The sequence below is a fragment of the Pinus tabuliformis genome, chromosome 9 (genome assembly GCF_031772625.1).
Source record: "Pinus tabuliformis cultivar Carrire ecotype Pingquan chromosome 9, CPIR1, whole genome shotgun sequence".
Classification (NCBI taxonomy): domain Eukaryota; kingdom Viridiplantae; phylum Streptophyta; class Pinopsida; order Pinales; family Pinaceae; genus Pinus; species Pinus tabuliformis.
In genome coordinates this window covers 1703640525-1703660677 of record NC_142307.1, presented here as the reverse complement: position 1 = coordinate 1703660677, position 20153 = coordinate 1703640525, and the positions used below count along the sequence as shown (strand labels likewise).

General features: G+C 41.3%; 1 protein-coding gene across 1 annotated transcript in view; it reads left to right on the top strand.

Annotated features, from left to right (window-relative positions):
* The window catches only part of LOC149155453 (cell division protein FtsZ homolog 2-2, chloroplastic-like), a 488563-nt gene that overhangs the window by 244149 nt on the left and 224261 nt on the right, over nucleotides 1-20153 (top strand). The window contains exon 5 of the mRNA XM_089445548.1: nucleotides 884-1008. Within this exon, the coding sequence (XP_089301674.1) occupies nucleotides 884-1008 (125 nt within the window). The remainder of the gene's footprint in view (nucleotides 1-883; nucleotides 1009-20153) is intronic.

Here is a 20153-nt window from a genome sequence, read left to right as displayed (position 1 = left end):
TGACTTTTCTACTTCTAAGACCACTTGCATTGGGAAATGTGAATTTGTGAACGACCTCAGGAAATGTGAAGGGTTTTTGTGAGATTGCCATGTATGAATATTGGCTGAGGGATACTGCACAACACCAAGGCCACATATAGTCTCAATAGACATCCATGCGGTAAGACATAGGTGCACCTCGACGTGGGTTGGATTGGCGCATACACCAATGATCACCTCGACAAAAAACAATCTCCCCTAGAACCATCCAAGGCCCTCCAATCCTATCAAGGATGAAAGGAGCCAAAGATGAACCCAAAGGAGTCAACCACGGTACGACCAAGCAAATGTAGGACACCTAACATAGGGTTTTGTATGGTTGTTACAAGGTTTCTGACTTGTGACCTTGGGCTTATAATGGTGATGGAATCTGCTGCAAAAATCTGTATGTACCCTTGATGATGTGAGGGTTAACAGGTTGAGAATGTTAAATCATAACATCTTTCTTTAAAATAGGTTGGAAGTTTAAATCAAATATTGAAGTCCTTAAGATTAAGGGTGATAGCTTCATAATGTATGTTCTAGCCCTTACATGCGCATGAATAGTGTGCTCCTTAAAGCTAAACTTCACTTATTCTTTCTTAATTGTTTTAGAATTGAATGTCTTCATAAACAAAATTTATAACTATATTAAAATTTATAACTATATTTTGTTCTGTCATTCAAAGTTAAGAAATAATTGCACTCTTATAAATCAAGACCTTTGTCTCTCACATGTTATCTTTGGTTTCAGTTTTGTGATTGCATTTTTGAATAGTCTTTCTTATAATTTTATTTTTCAATGCTTGTTCAATATGTTCAGAATGTACAATTCATCATTTCAAAAAACTTCATATTATTGCAGGTAAATCAAGGGCTCGTGATGCTGCACTAAATGCCATTCAATCACCCCTATTGGATATGGGTATTGAGCAAGCAAGTGGGATAGTGTGGAATATCACTGGGGGAGATGATCTTACCTTGTTTGAGGTGTTCTTTTGTTTTGTCTCATCATTGTTAATTCATCCACTTCTAGTTTGAACTTTAATATTTTGGTCCTTTCTTTGAATTATCTAGGTGCAATACATTGGTAATACATTTAAGTAGTTTATACCACTTAGAGTCTAGTCTCATACATCATACTATTTCTAAGAAGGCACATAGAAGTTAAGTGCAGTTAATGTTAATTGTAGAAATTGGGGTAAATTTTGTTTGGTGTATGATGCCTATAAGTATTCTACAACTATTTCCTTCAGAATATATTATCAGTTACATACTCCATACAAACTCATATAATTGTTATGAAATTATGATCGCATACAAACAACGTAATTCATATGAAAAGGGATATACATAGATTATAACTTACCTCTGTTTATAGCTTCCCAATAAATTCTTGTTACAATACATAAAAAAATATGAAGTGTTGATGTAAGTCAATTTTATTCCCAGCTAATAATATAACTTGTAAGTCTATATGTGTACCTAAGCCATAAGATACATTATGTTTTGTATTTAATAAGTATATGGTTTAGAAATAGCCTTGATACATATATATACACGATACAACCAAAATAGGATTGGAATTCGTAACAAGTATAACATGTATAGAGAATGAGATCATGATGTAGGCAACATAATATATTTAAAAATGAAATAACTAAAGAAGACCTAACTTCTCATATAAATACCTCACGTCTCTTTAATACCAACCTAAATACATAAGACTTTATCGAATGTTGCATGGATACGAATACTTATAGGTATGTTTGTAAGTGTTCCAAATAGTCTTAGAGCATCTATTATGGTGAACCTTAGGTGTGGGTGTTGCAATACATTTAAACTATTGTGCAATGAATTCCATAACCATTGCAAGTTGATGTAAATCATCTCCTTGTCCATGTCAAACCTGCCTTATAATTGGTTTTTTGATTTTTTAACCCTCATTTTACGAAAGTAGGTGAGGGGATTGAGTGGTGAGGATACTGTGACCATTTTCCATCAAGCATACAAGGGGAAATACAATGTTTTCATTGTCATCAACCAAGCCATTGTGGAATAGGGATTTACTTTGATCAACCATATCCATATTCCTCGGTATGTGGAAAAATTTATGCTTGCATTTTCATTGTTATTCAAGATTTAGTACAGGATTTGTGATGTCCATTAGATATACCTCTTCTTGCCCCTTTTTAATGGGAGATTTAACACTTAAGTAGCTGTCATATTTTAATCGCAATATTCTTTTTTGTTTTCTGTTGATTGAATTTCACCATTGGTTTTTTGTAATAGGTTTAAAAGTCTAATCAATGTCTTATAAAATACGTAGACAATTGGACCCAATGTGGGAGGATAGTGAACCATATGGGGTTAATGATAGACTGAGGCTGAATTGCAAGCTATGTGGAATGGAAATGGTTGATAAAATCAACCACTTGAAGTGGATATTTTCCCTACATCTACCCTATAGATTGTTCATATTACAAGTCAATAAAATATTGATACTGCTAGGAAGAGAAATTAGAGGGAAGAAACAAGGCTTGGGCTTGCAAATAAAACATCAAGAAGCATGGGAACTTTTGCTATAAAATCTAGTAGGCCTGGTGCCAAGCCTCACTAGGTGGGGTCATATTGTATGGCAACAAGAGAAAGGGTTGCCATTGTCACCTCAACAACCTTTCTCTTGCTCTTTAGTGGTATTGAACCGCAAGGGAGGCTTCCCTAGATCACCTAAAGGATATTTTAATGCTATTGCTTAAGATGATGTACAAGAGGTCTATAATATGACTCAGAGTACTGGCAAGGCTAGGAAAGGTCTAGATGTTCTATACTAGGGTTCAAATACTCTATGCCTAGACCAAAGATAAGGTTGCTATAAGTTAGGGTTTGATTGATATGCAATAATAAGTTGCACAATGTCATATAACAGCGAAGGAAAAAGACCTTCCAATGATAATGAACGACAAAGGAACAAAAGGCCTTCCAATAGAGACTAGGGTTAGGGTAGGAAATTGATCTTTATGGAAATATATGCACAAGAAAAATATGAGGGATGACGTCAACCCTAAATAAGGAGGTTTAACCATGCACTATTCTAGATTTTGCCCTTAAATGATTTGCAAATGCAATTCCTAAATTATAAGCCACAAACATCTAAACAAAATCCACTTTTATGCAGAAATTTTCCCTGAAAACCCTAGCAGCTAAACCTAGATGTCTAGGAATGAGAAAAAAATGACGAAATTTAATAAAATTTATGGATGATCAACACAACAAAGATTAGTTCATTATCCTACAAGGGTTTAATAGAGTTTTCGAGGGCTAAATTTCATCGGAAAAGACATTGATGGAGTAAAGGGGGATGGCTGGAACATCCACTTATAAAACCATAACTATTTTTCTTTTGAGGGGAGGAATTAAATATAGGGAATGCACATTTAGAGTTTCCCTATAAGCCTTAAGGAGAACAATTTTGGCATGCAATAATGTCACAAAATTCCAACATAAATTAAGCATTTTGTCATAGCACAAATAGAAACCCTACTTCATACATTTAATATGCAAAATGTTAAGGATAAAGCATTAACCATACAAAATCCTCCAAAGAAGCACTTCTTTATATCTCCATCCAAAAGGTCAACTCCTCTAGAAATTTGCACCATAGAAGATCATATCTTGCCCATTGTAGCGAAAAAGAGACTAATTCACACTCTTAGAACAAAAGAGTGAATGTATGATGATGAAACAAAATGTGTTGAGATTTGTAGCTTGGACAAGTACTTCTACACATGCCTTATGTCTAAGCGTGCAAAAGTCGTCCACTTCTCCTTAGAACACTTGCTCTAGGTTGAGTAACTTGCTAATGTAAATTAGCCTAAGTTTAACTAAGGAAAAAGCACATGTTAATATCTTAGCTTATTGAGCTACTAGAAACTTAGGAAAAGTAAAGTAATTTACTTTAGTGAATAAATTTTAATCTTAGCCATCGATCTCAAGTGAGGCGAGATCTAATATCAATCGTCAATCACTTTGAGATTAGGGTTAGGGTTTTGGCTCAATGCAAATTTATAAAAGCAAGGCTAGGGAGAGGGAGATGACGCACAACAAGAACACAAGATTGAGAGCAGTAAGTGAGCGTGTGCTGGGTTTGGGGGAGTGTAGAGAGGCTGGAGATCTAAATCTGCAAGAGAGAGCAGATCTGCTGGATCAAATCTAGAATATTGTAATCTGTATTTTGTCGCTTCGGCCATTATCCCAGGATGGGAGCCCAAGTAAGATCTGAGTTTTATTAATAAACAACTTATTCGATGGGAAGAAATCTGTGTGTATTCATGTGATTCAAATTGTTATTTTCTTTCGCTAAATATTTTTGTTGGAAATTTAACAATGTTTATTCAATAATTTGTTGTTTGGAATTAATTTGTGTTGCTGTAAAAACTAACATCGTATCAAAGCAGAAGCTCTGAATCGATCTCAGAATCACAGGTGTTGGGTTCGTACTGGATTGTTGAAGCCAGGTTTGGGTGCGATCGTACGAACGTTATATAAGGGCCGAAGTAAATCAACCAATCGAGAGGAAGGCTTTTTTTTTGTAGGATGAATATTTTTGGCATGATTTTATTAAAAAATAAAGTAAAATAAAAAATTCGAAGCAGCAAGCTGCTTTGACATCCACTGATAGTAAAAAATCGTGGACCTTTTTGTGTGCCAAGGGCCACAACCAACTGACAACAAAGAATTGGTGCAGCCTAGGCACGTCAACAGGTTGGATTGTCCACGACGGTAGCTAAGGAGATAGGCTGGTCGAGCGATAGCTTGGGTAGGAAGTCAACGCACAGGGGCTGAGGATGCCAAGAGATCGAGTTGCTAATACAACAGGTCTAGCAGAGAATGTCGAGCTGCCACACTGTAGTGCATCTAAATAGGGGCCGAGAAACAACCAACCTACTAGAATGCAACGTAGTAGGGACAATTCGTAAGTTGAGGCTAGTCACCCAAAGCACACTGATGCAAAGATTGTAGGGAAGATACAGGCCGTACGATTGACGACTGAGGCAAGTCAGGGTGACAATGGAGATTTTTAGGGGTCCAATTGAACCAAATACAAAGGCGGCCAAAAGAGACACAGAAGAGCCAACAAGAGTGGTCGGGTTGTGTCAACGAAAGCGTCTGACCAATCGAGCAACGAGGAGGTCGAGGTTGTAGTGTTAAGCATTAGACGACATTCTGTGGGTGTAGACAGATAACCACTGGCATGTAAGTGAGGTTGTTGGTCGAAGGCCGCAAATTAGCCACTATGATGGGAGGTAGCGGATAGTGACACAACAACAAGTCTGACTGGTTGAGAAGAGCGTGGAGCCGTTGACACAAGGGTCAAACCACTAGCAGATGTTGCATAAGAGAAAGGGTTGAACCATCGATAGGAATCAAACCACATAGGTGACAAGCGGCTATAGAGACAATTACCAAGACACAAGTTGCAGAGATTGCACTACCACAACGAAGAAATAGATTAAGCTGATAGGGCAACTATCACATAGAGTAGAGCGACTTGGGATAGTGAGCAGATCCTAGCTGGTAGAGTATCGACTGAGGACCCAATCGAGCCACCATAGCCAGCGGGACAGTGCAAGCGTCAGATCTAGCCAAGAGACGATCACTCAAGGATGAGGAAATCAGATAGGAAAGATTTGGCTGTCGAGGTAGAGCAACAAAGCTCGTGATCTAGACAACACATAGTCAAGGCACAAGGCAGGGCTGCAGAGTAGGAAACAATCAGTTTGAGCTACTATAGATAGGCTTTAATGAACTAGACTGGATGGCGACTAGTCTCAAGCTTGAGTATGTGAAATTTCCTTGAACTTGTAGCAACTAGAAATCTATTCTTCTAACTGATTAATTAGCAGTTTATTTGTTATGACAGATAACGAATAAATCACACTGCAAATCTTCACAATAAAAATATGTTGCGAAAAAGAAACTGGAACTGAGAAAATAAATGCGCACCACAATAAAAATGACACCAATATTTTTGGACTAATAGTCCTCGGAAAAACCTCGAAGGGGAAACTGGTGCAGCCGATGAGGGTTTATTTTTATTATTATGTAGCTACAAAATCCGAGTACATAAATCTAGATGCCAAATTGGCAATCCTCTCCTAAGAGAATCATTGGCAAAATCTCTAAGGGAAAATTTCCTGTATCCACAAGCAATCCAGCCTCAACTGGTCACTTGAACTGCCTCCTAGAAATACCCCTGCATAGCCTCTACACAAGCTATAACTCACACTCTCCAAAATAGCCTCGAACTGCCTCTGATTGACTGTCTCTGCCATTGAGATGAATTCATTGGCCTTCTGGAAGATTTTCGCACACCTATTTGTTGAATCGATCCCTTGCTTGGTTGTTTCGAATTGCGCTTGCGCATTCTCTCTGTGGACTATATGTTGCTTCCTCACACTCCTCCAAATTGCCACTGGAAATGCTTCGGCATCCTCTTGTTGTTTCTCCCTCAATTAGTGATCTATGGGTCGAAGCCTCTCCTGTTGAATCTGTTGAAATTTCTAAGTCTAACCCATTAGAAAATTTTCCTGCACTATCTAGTTTATTTCACCTGCTTGTTTAATTTCTTAACAAGTTATTTAACCATATAAACAATAAAAATAAACACAAATGCAGTCTCAACCATTTACAGATCATCAATTGAAAGAAATAGACAAATACACAAGGGACACCGTTATTTTTGGACAATCGTCCCCGGAAAAACCCAACTTGGGAAAACTAGTGCAGCAGTTCTGAGGGTTTTATTATTAAGCAACTTTCTTGAGTACAACTAGGTGCCGCTTACCCGACAAAGAAATCAATCTGGCAGTAATACCTCTCTTCGGAAGCAGATATTCGGCAAGTCTGCTCCACGAAAATCTCTCCAATGCCTCTTTGAGGCTCTGCGTCAGCCCTCCTAGCCTGCGCCAACCTGGAACCCTTTGCGTCAACCTTCTGATGCTCTGCGCTGGCTCTCTGGCCCTCTGTGTCTCTCACGCAGGCCCTGGTAGCCTCTGCGCAATTCCTATGGCCCTTTGCGTGGCTCCTGCTGGCTCTACATAGCCTTCTCTACCTCAGCGCTGATCCTTCAGCACTATCTCTACCTCTCTATTATGCACTCACTGCCCCTCGCTGCAACTCTGATCACTGGTTCGATTTCTCTCAGCAAACCCCGCTCCAAAAAATCGAACTGACTGATCAACTTGGTGTATCTCCAACTGACCCTCAAGCCTCCTCTTATACTTTTTCTATTGAGTCTTCAACGACTGAGATTAAATCTCTAATCAACAACTAAGATTAGATTTGGCTTGATCCATGTCATTTAGAACCTTCTCACCCAGTTTTATATTAATACCCATTAATATTTTTATTTTCCTAAGTTTAGACTTAGGAACCCATTAAAAATATTAATTATTTTAATATCTCTCTAACCGAGTGGAATTTCCCCAAACCATTTCTAGGTCTTGGAGATCTCATGTGCTTTAGCCTCTCCACCAATTTTCATGGCTAGAGCACATTCGATGCTACCCCAAATCAACACTCCCTCTTAGCGAAGAATGTGCTCTAGTAATGCTCCACTACTGAACATCACCCTGATCATCCGGCACCGGTACTTGTGCTGATGCTTGGCCTACTGCCCAACATCCTCTGCATTGCTGCCTCCTATACTGCTACCCATGGCTCTGCCACTGCCACTGCTACATCTGTACTATAGCTCCCTCTGCATCTGTGCTGTTGCTGGTCCTTTCTCCCAACACTGCATCTGCATTGCAGCCCTCTCTCATCATGCTGCCCATAGCACTACCACTGCTACTGTTGCACTGCAACTCAGTTACCGAGACGTTGGTAACTAATCTACCCAACTAGTGACATCCTTGTCAGACTAGAAGCCCTCCTGATGCTGAAGCTCCCTCTGCTGCTATTCTTTGCTCCCTTTGCTGCCTCTGCGCTACTGCAACAACTCTGTGCCTCTTGCACTGCTGCAAACACCTCTGTGCCTTCCTGCACTGCTGCAACCTCCTCTGTGCCTCTCGCACTGCTGCAACCCCCACTGTGCTGCTACAGATCCCTGCACTCTAGCACTGTTCTGCCGCTCCATCCGCATCTTGCTTCTACCGACATCCATCATCCTGCTACTGTCTCTCGGGGCTCCCGTAGCCAGATATGATCCAAGAGTTTGGGTACCTCAAGGATCCTGCCCCACATCTCCTATAGTCCTCTTGACTACAACTCGATGTCTCCCCACCTCTTCTCTAGAGTTGTTTGAGCACTCATGGCACAGTCGTCATCAGTCTCTACTTCCTTCTCCACCTTAGTCGGCGCTGCCTTGGAGTCAGAAGCCTCTCCCTTATTTTTCTTCTTGAGACATTAGGTTGCATAATGGCCCAACTCCCCACAATTGAAGCACTTTATCTTGGAGATGTTCTTCTTCTTCCTCTTCCCTTGCTATCTCGCAGATGCTAGAGCCGCATCCTCTTCCTCCTCTTTCTTGATTCGACCTCCTTTGTTGCTACTTCCCACCTTGGTCAGCCGTCTGATCTCTTCTTGGCGAAGAGCTGCCCACAACTCTTCCCATCTTGGAAGAGTCGCTCTGCCCAAAATGCTTTGGACAAATGTCTCCCACTCCTCGGAGACTGCGTTTAGGGCGGTCCTCACCATTAACTCCTGATCTGGCGTGGCCCCTATGGAAGTAAGTTGGTCCCAGATCTCCTGCAACCTGCTGAGGAATATATCTTTTTGCTCCCCCTTCTGCATCTGATGCGACCGTAGCTGATTCTCCAGTAGCATCTTCCTCTGCACGGAAGTGCCTTGATATAATGTCGTCAAGGTATCCCACATCTCCTTTGCCATATTCTTCTTGATAATATGTTGAACTACATGATCCTTGACCCCATCAAGGATTATGCACTTTGCCTTGGCCATTGCATCCTCATACCTTTCGTTATCAGTTGGGTCGACTGGGATAGCCACGGTTCTCAAGGCGAAGGCCTTGATGCGATGTCTATCCAGAATAGACAGGATCCTGGCCTTCCAGATGACAAAGTTGGATGCTCCATCCAACCTGTCATGATCCCTCAGTCCGTTCATTGCCATCTCCACTCTTCTCTTCGACTCCCTTTGAGTCTCTACTTCCCTCCTGGAAGTTCTCTCTTAGACTCCCTCTGAGTCTCGATTTCCCTCCTGGAAATCCTCTCCTCGACTCCCTCTGAGTCTCGATTTCCCTCTAGAAATCCTCCTGCCAACTGTCGAACCACTCCTCTTCGATCCCTTTTTCTCTTGCAACATTGATCTGGATTTCTTGGCTAGAAATCTGCCTAGGTATCGACTCCCTCTACCTTGGTCCTGTGCCATTAGGTACTGTTCTGCTTCGACAACAACAACACCCCACTAGTTTCACAATCCACAATCTGCCCACAGCTCCTAGGCCCTAGCAGCTGAAGAAACTGAGCCACTTAGCTCTGCGCAATCCTGGCAAGGCTGAATCTCTCCTCTGGCCAACTGCGTCACTCCTACTTGGCTGAGTAAGATGACGTGGCTCTTCGTGAGCCTCTTCAGCCTCTCACTGCTTCTACGCTAGCCCTCTTTTGGCTCGAACTGATGATGCAGGCCCTCTGCGTCACTCCTCTGTTGCTTTCTGCTTAGGACCAACTTCTGTCTCTTGGGACAGCTGTTTCTACTTCAAATTTCTGATTTAGCTGGTGCCTTCAACTCTCCTGTGATCTGCAATGCTCTGATACCATGTTGAAATTTCTAAGTCTAACCCGTTAGAAATTTTTCCTACACTATCTGGTTTATTTAACCTACTTGTTAAATTTCTTAACAAGTTATTTAACCATTTAAACATTGAAAATAAACACAAATGTAGTCCCAACCATCTACAGATCATCAGCTGAAAGAAATAGACAAACACATAAGGGACACTATTATTTTTTGACAATCGTCCCTGGAAAAACCCAACTTGGGAAAACCGGTGCAGCAGTTCTGAGGGTTTTATTATTACGCAGCTTTCTTGAGTACAATCGGGTGCCAAACTGGCTCACACGACAGAGAAATCAATTTGGTAGTAATACCTCTCTTCGGAAGCAAATATTCAGAAAGTCTGCTCCACGAAAATCTCTCCAACGCCTCCTTAAGGCTCTGCGTCAACCCTCCTGGCCTCTGTGTCAGCCTGGAACCCTCTGCATTAGCCTTCTGATACTCTGCGCTGACTCTCTGGCCCTTTGTGTACTCACACAGGCCCTGGTAGCCTCTACGCAATCCCTCTGGCCCTCTCCGTGGCTCCTGTTGGCTCTGGTAGCCTTCTCTGCCAATGCTTTGCGCTGACTCTCTGGCCCTCTGTGTCACTCTAGTAGGCCCTGGTAGCCTATGCGCAATCCCTCTGGCCCTCTGTGTGGCTCCTGCTGGCTTTAGTAGCTTTCTCTGTCTCAGCGTTGATCCTTCGACACTATCTCTGCCTCTCTGCTATGCACTCATTGCCTCTCACTGCAACTCTGATCACTGGTTCGATTTCTCTCAGCAAATCCCGCTCTAGAAAATCGAACTGACTGATCAACTTGGTATATCTCCAGCTGACCCTCAAGCCTCTTATACTTTTTCTGTCGAGTCTTCAACGACCGAGATTAAATCTCTAATCAACAGCTAAGATTAGATTTGGCTTGATCCATGTCATTTAGAACGTTCTCATCCAATTTATATTAATACCCATTAATATTTTTATTTTCCTAAGTTTAGACTTAGGAACCCATTAAAAATATTAATTATTTTAATATCTCTCTAACCGGGTGGAATTTCCCCAAACCATTTTTGGGTCTTGGAGGTCTCATGTGCTTTAGCCTCTCCACCAATTTTCATGGCTAGAGCACATCCGATGCTACCCCAAATTAACAGAATCTCTGTAACTGGATAACTCGATCTGCCAAGGAACCAACTCTCCTTGTGTCTCACAATTGTGTCTTATTTATCCCCATCGACTTGCTCTTATAATCTCTCATTGGATTATCAACAATCATGATTAAATCATTATCAACAGCTAAGATTATCTCAAACTCTATACCTGTGAGTTTCTAGAGCTTTCTCAACTTTCCTTAATTAATTACTATTAATTAACCAGTTTTCCTAAGTTAGACTTAGGAATAATTTAAATGATGCTTAATTAATTTAATTAAGGCGCTTCGCAAGTGTTGATTTCGGGTAGCATCGAATGTGATCTAAGCCTCAAATTTTGCAGGGAGGCTTGGGCATAGGTATTCCAAAGAACCCAGAAAGCGTTTTGGGAAATTCCACCCAGAAGTAATTTTATTAAAATAATTAATATTTTTAATGGGGTTCCTAAGTCTAAAATTAGGAAAATTAAAATATTAATGGGTATTAATTTAATTAGGGGTGAAACTTCTAGAAAAAGTCATGGGTCAAGTCAAAACAATCTGAGCCTTTGATTATGTTTTAATCTAGGCCGTTGGTTGTCCAACAGGAAGATATAAGAAGAGGCTTGAGGGTCATTTGGAAAACGCTCAGAGAGATCAAGGAAATCGATTTTTTGAAGTGAGAAGTTCTCAGGAGGAGAAATCGATTTTCTGAAGTCTGAAGTTCTCAGGAGGAAAAATCGATTGAGGTGATCTTTTGCAGTAGAGGGGCAGGGATAGTTGGGTTGGAGGATCTTCTCCGGAACCCCAAATACTCAGCAGAGTGGCAGAGGAAGAACGAGCAGGGAACTTCGTCAGATTCTGCGAGATGCAGAGGACTTCATCGGTGTGCCAAGGAACAATAAGAGGGAGCGAAAACAACCAGATAGATATCAGGCATTAGTAGCTCAGGATGGGGAGCCTGCCAGTTTTCAGGAGGCAGTTCAACATCGAATTTCGCTGGATGCGATGGTAGAGGAGTACTACTCGATAATGATGAACGATGTCTGGGAGGTTGTGCCAAGGCCTCAAGACAGATTAGTGGTAGGTTCGAGATGGATCTACAAGATTAAATACACTGCAAACGGCAGTGTTGAGAAATACAAAGCCAGGTTTGTGGCTAAGGGGTATGCTTAGAAGGAAGGAATTGACTACGAAGAGACCTTCGCCCCGGTAGCCAGGTATACATCTATTAGAACCGTGATATCTCTTGCAGCACAGATGGGGTGGGAGATTCATCAGATGGATGTCAAAACGACATTTCTGAATGGTGTGATAGAAGAAGAGGTATACATTGAACAACCAGAGGGTTTTGAGACACATGAGAAGAAGTCTCATGTATGCAGATTGAAGAAAGCCTTGTATGGGCTGAAATAGGCACCTAGAGTGTGGTATGGGTGAATCAATGGCTACTTGCAGAAAATGGGATTTGTCAAGAGTGACGCAGATCCAAATCTCTACTATCTGGTTGTAGAGAATGAGCCTTTAATCTTAGTATTATATGTGGATGATCTCTTCCTGACAGGATCATCTAGGCTCATAGGGGACTGCAAGAAGAATCTAGCCACGAAGTTCGACATGAAGGATTTGGGACGAATGCATTATTTCCTGGGGTTGGAAGTTTGGTAGAAAAAGGGGGAGATCTTCCTTGGGCAAGGGAGATATGCTACAGAAATCTCGAGGAGATTCAGGATGGAGGACTGTAGACCCATGGCTACTCCAATGATAACCAACTAGAAGAAGATTGATGCATCAAAAGACAAAGATGTTGATCCCACCTTATACATGCAGCTCATAGGGTCCCTGATGTATCTGCTCAATACCAGGCCAGACATTTGCTATACTGTCAACACCCTCAGTCAATTCATGGTGGAGTCGAAGAGGGCGCACTGGGCAGCAGCCAAACATGTTCTTAGGTATTTACAGGGAACATTTGATTATGGACTCTTGTACACCAGGGGTAAGGATATCAGATTGAGTGGGTTTACTGATGCAGATTGGGCACGAAGTTCAGTGGATCAGAAAGTACCCCTGGGAACTGTTTCAACATTGGATCAGGAATGACCTCCTGGTGCAGTAGGAAACAAAAATCCGTGGCTCTGAGCTCAGTTGAGGTAGAATATATGGCTGTGAGCACAGCTTCGTGCGAGTCCATATGGCTTAGAAAACTGCTGGTGAACCTATTTAGAAGAAAGATGGAGGCGACCAGGATCATGTGTGATAATCAAAGTTGCATCAAGCTCTTTGAGAATCCAGTGTTTCACAATCGGTCAAAGCATATTGATATCTGATGTCACTTTGTTAGAGACTGTGTCCAACGAGGAGCTGTACAATTGAGCTACACTCCTACAGGAGAACAGGTGGCAGACATCCTTACCAAGGCCCTTGGAAGAACCAAGTTTGATTATTTCAGGGAAAAGATGGGGATGAGAAAGAATCCATTTCAGTAGTAGAAATGGGTATGATGTTGCAGTGCAGTAGCAGTCAACAGTAGCACAATGCAACATGATGAGAAGTAGTTTGCAATGCAGATGCAGTGTTGGGAAGATGGACCAGCAGCGACATAGATGCAGAGGGAGTTGCAGTATAGATGTAGCAGTGGCAGTGATAGAGCCATGGGCAGTAGTACAGGATGTAGCAGTGAAGAGGATGTTGGGTGGGGAGGCCTAGCATCAGCACAGGGACCGGTGCCGGATAATCAGGTTAATGCTCAGTGTGGAGTATTACTAGAGCACAATCCTCGCTAAGAGGGAGTGTTGAGTTGGGGTAGCATCAGATGTGCTCTAGCCATGAAAATTGGTGGAGAGGTTAAAGCACATGAGATCTCCAAGACCCATAAATGGTTTGGGCAGATTCTAACCGTTTTGGGAGATATTAAAATAATTAATATTTTTAATGGAGTTCCTAAGTCTAAACTTAGGAAAAATAAAATATTAATGGGTATTAATATAAAATTGGGTTAGAAGCTAGGTTGCACAAAACGGGGAAACGGGTACAAGTTTCCGAAACGGGAAGCGATACGAAACGCGACCTCCCCAAATTTTGGAAACGGGGAAACGCGAATATATATATATATATATATATATATATATATATATATCTATATGTATATTGAAAATATTTATATATATATAGATATATATATATATATATATATATATGTGCAATCATAAAGCATAAATGATACATTATAATTTATTACACTTAAATATTAAGATTTAATTTACATCACATTTACTCATGAATGATCACATAATGAAAATAAAAATATCGGAATATCCAAAAGCAACCTTTATTATATATCCAAATCTCAAAATCAACGTTTATTTATATTAATATATGAGGCTGCAAGTACAGTAAAGACTATAAGGCTGCAAGAGAGAGATCCAAATTAGGATTTTCTGCATCCACATCCCATTCTTTAGAAGGACCACTGTTGTATTGGGAGTCTCCTCCTACATAGTCGAACGACCTTAGTGCTCTTGATTAAATACAAGTTTCATACCCTAGTACCCTACATGATCTTGATTATTGGGAGTTTCCCCTGCAGAGAGGGCTTGGTTCTCTTGATTAAATACAAGTTCCATACCCTAGTACATGATAAAATCCAATGGAAACATTGCAATCCCCCCCAATCCTGAAAAACAGATAAGTCTGTTGGATTTTGAGTGAGATCTAAAATTCTACTTTCTCCATATGAAATCCAATGAGGGCGAAACCACTCTCAAACATCCTGAGTCATTTCATGGTAATGTTAAAAATTTAAGTAAAAGGATGAAAATGAAAAATAAAGGAGAATATCACTTTTACTTTAAGAATTTAACATTACCATGAACTGCATATGCCTCAAACTTCTTGATGAACTGCATATCAACACTAGGGAAAAAATTCACTTTTATAACTTTAGACACGCATCTAGAAGCAACTAGAAGTCACTAACATACCCTAAAAATAAATTAAAAAAAATTAAATTAAAAAAAAAAATGCAAGTTAATGAGGAAACGTGGGTCGTACAGCCGTGAAACGCGTTTCCGGCCGTACTGGCCACGTTTTTGTTTCGGGAAACGTGGCAGTACGGCCGGAAACGCGTTTCACGGCCGTACCAAATGCGTTTCCACGTTTCGTACCAGTTTCCGTACGGAAACAGACCCCTATACCACGTTTCCTGCAACATAGGTTAGAAGGTTCCAAAAGTCATGGATCAAGCCAAATCTAATCTTAGCCGTTGATTAGAGATTTAATCTTAGCCGTTGAAGGACCAACAACAAAAGTATAAGAAGAGGCTTGAGGGTCAGTTGGAGAATACACTGAGGGAGACTAGTTAGTTCAATTTTTGGAGCGGGGTTAGCTGAGAAATTCGAACTAGTGGTCTGGAGAGCAGCTAGAGGCAACAAATATAGATCAGAGAGTCGGGAACAACACCAGGGGAACAACGCAGAGGTTAGAAAGGTAGACGCAGAACCTCTTAGGAAGACGCAGAGGTTGTAGACTGCGCAGTCACTGGAGGGCCTGCGTGGGTGACGCAGAGAGACCCAGTGTTGACGCAAAGAGGCGGGGGCTGACGTAGAGGGTCTGGGAGCTATGAAGAGGTCAATTAGGCTGACGCTGAGACTGGGGGAAGTGCTGAAGAATTTTCTCTCTGTTGGGTAAGCTAGCTTGGCCCCCAGTTGTATTGAAGAATTGCTGAATCCTCCCTTGCTGCACCGGTTTTCCCACATAGGGTTTTTTCAGGGACTGATTGTCCAAAATATTTGTGTCGATGTGTTAAAACTTGTGCATCTGTTTGTTTCTGTATAATGATGTTTTATCTGCAGCAAAATTTATTTTAATGTTTACTGAAGGATTTTTATAAATATCTTATCGGGAAATAAGTAGGTAAAATAAATCAGTTCTTGCAGTGATAGAATTTTCACATGTAGCATGATCCAAAGGTTGCAACGGCAAAGATTGACGAGGAGGAGTTCGCCATGACAGCTGAGATACCTCCAGGAGAGAGGTGGGCTGATATAGAGCTGTAGTCGGGAGGACTGCAAATGGGCAGGATCCTTGAGGAGCCCACCTCTTGGATCGACACCTTGCTACGGGAACCCATGATCAGGAGTAGCGGGACTAGCCATGGAGTGTTTATTGGACAAATGCAGTGGCTAGGAGAGCTGGAGACTAAGCAACGCAGAGTAGTCAGGCAACAGTGCGAGGAGGCACAGTGCAAAGCTTCAACAATGCAATGGCTTCAGAGGCAAAGTGGGACTAGCAACAGTCAGGATGTCAGTATCGAGGAGTATCCACTGGTTACTTGTCCAGTTTTAGGTGTTTTCAGTTGCTTCTCTCATTAACTGAGTTGCAGTACAGATGCAGTGTTAGCAGTGGCAGTGCTAGCAGCATAGCAGATGCAACTTTTGAGAGAGAGCTAGGGTACAAATATAGCATTGACAGTGGCAATGTCAAAGGCAGCAATACAGTAGCAGCTGTAGTGCAGTGGTTGATGGACAACATGTCAGGCATAAGCAGCGCAAATACGACGCTTCAGAGTCAGAGGAGTATGCAGAGAAGCAGTGTATTACTAGAGCACATTCCTTGCTAAGATGGAGTGTTGATTTGGGGTAGCATCGGATGTGCTCTAAGCCTCAAATTTAGCAGGGATACTTGGGCATAGGTATTCTAAAGAACCTAGAAAGTGTTTTGGGAAGTTCCACCCATAAGTGATTTTATTAAAATAATTAATATTTTTAATGGGGTTCCTAAGCCTAAACTTAGGAAAATTAAAATATTAATGGGTATTAATCTAATTAGGGGTGAAACTTCTAGAAAAAGCCATGGATCAATTCAAAACGATCTGAGCCTTTGATTATGTTTTAATCTAGGCCATTGGTTGTCCAACAAGAAGATATAAGAAGGGGCTTGAGGGTCATTTGGAAAACACTTAGAGAGATCAAGGAAATTGATTTTCTGAAGTGAGAAGTTCTCAAGAGGAAAAATTAATTGAGGAGATCTTTTGCAGCAGAGGGGCAGGGATAGTTGGGTTGGAGGATCTTCTCCGGAACCCTGAATACTCAGCAGAGAGGCAGAGATACACCAGTGGAGGCAGCACAGACCCAGGGAGGATTGACGCTGGGCCAGGAGGGCCCACGCAGTGCCAGAAGGGCCAGCGCAGAGGAAGAGTTGTCCTCCTGCAGAAATCTGAAACTTACCAGGGAGCAGCTGGATCAGCCGGGAAGGTTGATGTCAGAGCTCCAGGACGCAAGTAGACCCAGCGTAGAGCTGACGCAGAGCCTCAGAGAGCTCCACGCAGGCCCACGCAGTTACTGTGAAGGGGCAGCGCAGTTGTAGTCGGGGATAGTCAGTTCAGCTGCCGGATCAGTGAGGATTTGCTGGGTGAAGTGCGGTAATCTCTCTAAGGTTTCTGCCAGTGTCGTTTTCTCTGTAACTGGATAGCTTGGAGGGCATCCAAAGTTGTATTCAGAACTACTGCTTAATAATAATAAACCCTTAGAGTTGCTGCACCGGTTTTCCTGCATTAGGTTTTTCGGGGACTATTTGTCCAAAAATAATTGTGTTCTATGTGTGTATTTTTCTTTCTTGCTCAGGATTTTGTTTCCGCATATGTATAAATTAAGTGAAGGCTGCAGATGTATTTACTTCGAAATTTACTATAGAAGACAATAAATAACTTGTGTGATTTAATCAAGTAGGAGAAGTAACATCAGTTTGCTTCAGTAGGGATTCCGGCTTAGGAATTTTCACAGTAAGCTTATTTAGCAAAACCTTTTATGGATTTTGAAGATCTCATGTTCCTTAGTCTCTTGGACACAAGCTGAGACTAGAAAACTTGTCCGATCTATAAAAATCTAACAGAATATCGCCCAGATGGTTAGTCCAAGTATAGCATGTGGAAGGAGAGGATTGCATTGGTGTTAGAGGAGAACAAGATTTGGGAGTTTGTATCACAAGCTCAGATCCCTCCTATTGATGCGACATTTTTCGGCTGCCCATAATAAGAAATATGTGAAAGCTAGGAGGATTATCCTGGATGGAGTGAAGGACCATATTATTCCTCATATATTCGAGATTCTTGCTCATCAACAACTTCTTGATTGGAGGTAGCTATGGGACGATTTCACCCAGAAGGAGATCTAGGAAAATTCATTGACTAGAGGACAACGAAAGGGCAAGTGAAGAGAAAGACGAAGTTGTTGTTGCTGCACAAGCGAAAAAGGGCAAAGCGAAGGCTAAGCAGAACTAGGGTGCAAGAGCATCTTCACAAAGCTAGAAGGAAAAGGACATGAGCATGTTAAATTCTTTGCTTGTCATAAGTTTAGGCATTTTTCTAGTGAGTTTCCTAAGAAAAGGAAGGGCAAGGGTAAGACTGCTACAACAACTATTGCGTAGATGGAGGAGATGGCGAAGAAGTTTGATAAAAACTTCGCCTTAGTTTCTTGCCATTCTAGGACCGTCATGAGAGGTGTCTGGTTTGTGGACAGTGGAGCATCTCGTCATATGACGAGATCTCGGGACTTCTTCACCAGCGTGATTAGGGGGCCCAGAGATGTAAATGTGGAGCTTTGCAACAAGGCCAAGTATGCAGTTGAGGGCACTGGGAGTATTGAGTTTAAGATGGACTTGGGTGGTGTTGTCACTCAAATTGTACACTAGATTACGACAACGCTTAGGATATGGGATGTTACTCTGATCCCTGCCCTCTCCATTTAAGTTGTCTACTAACTGCATACTTAGGGTGGTAGTCCCTATGGGTAAGATGATGAATAACTTGTTGGGAACCAACAGGTTAAGGAGACACAATTGAATGGCCTAGCAACTTGGATGGAATTAAGAAGCAAGTATGATTGTCAAGCACACTTTGATTAAATTCCTTAATATTTTAAGTTAGAGACTAGTGCCTTAGGAGTTTAATTACTTGCTCAATTAGAATTAAATTTCCAAGTTACCAGATGTATAGTTGCTGCAATATGCAACCTCTATCCTATATGAAGTGCAAGACTTAAAGCTATGTGAGATGCAAACTCTTGGTTATTTTTAATTATATACCTAATCTTTGTGATTCCTTCTCCTCAATTCTTTTGGAACTAGTCTCGAACAGAAGTTGTAGAGAGAAGCCCATAGGAAGGAGGCTATGGCCTCATTAACAATACCTCTCGTGAGGTTCTAACCACCTAGATGCCTTCGTTCCTACAAGGGATTTACCGCAAGAGAACTGCAAGGTCACCTATGTTAACTGCGAATGAGGGTCTAGAGTCCTCAAATTGTTTGAAGCAGGTGGTCCTATCATTTCACAACCAAGCTTACGCTTGGAGGTATATTTTAGAAATAAAATTCTAACTTAGGATGAAATGCAAGATGCGAGTGGAAGCTTCAAGGAGATTAATAAGATATGATAAGTGCTTTGATAAGATAGAGATTGCTAACCATAACAAAGCAAGGATGCAAATGCAAGATTTATTAAAAGAGAGAAGCTATGCAAAATGCAACTTCTAATGTCAATGCAATTTTTTTGCAATGATAAAAGATGCATTCAGAGAAGCCTAACTATGCCACAACTATGCATGATAGATATGATTGTGCAAAAGGAAGTAGTGAGGGGGGGGGAGAAAGGCTATCCTTAATGCTCAATGATGGAAATGACTTAGAAGGTGCACCAAAACATTAATACTATTCCGATAAGCTTACTGCTATAACAAAACAGTCCCAAAAAAATTACTTATGAAATTAGTTTGAGACTACTTGCACATTAGCTCAAACAATTGATTATTTCATTCCTTAGGTAAATGTGTGAAATTTTTTCAAGCATTTTAGATTATGTCATTGTCTTGACATTCCTCATCTCTGATTGCACTTGTAACAGTCAAATGAAAAGAGTAAAGGGAGGAGAATCACAACCTTTTAGGTCTTATGATCCTTTTCCAAGCCAAAGAATAGTAGAGGCACCAATATTCTATGGGTGGGGCCAAGATGGGTCCTTCAAACATCTGCAACCACAAAGATTAGTGTAATGCTAAACACATGTCAAAAAGGTAACATTGTAATGCTATTGTAAGGAGAGATCAGACCTCTATAGCTCAAGTCAACCAATAGATGTGTTGTCGCTCAGATTGTATATGCACGGTGCGACAACGACTCAAGTCGCGGGCTGTCACTCTGATCCTTGACCTCTCCATTCTAGTTGTCTCCCAACAACAG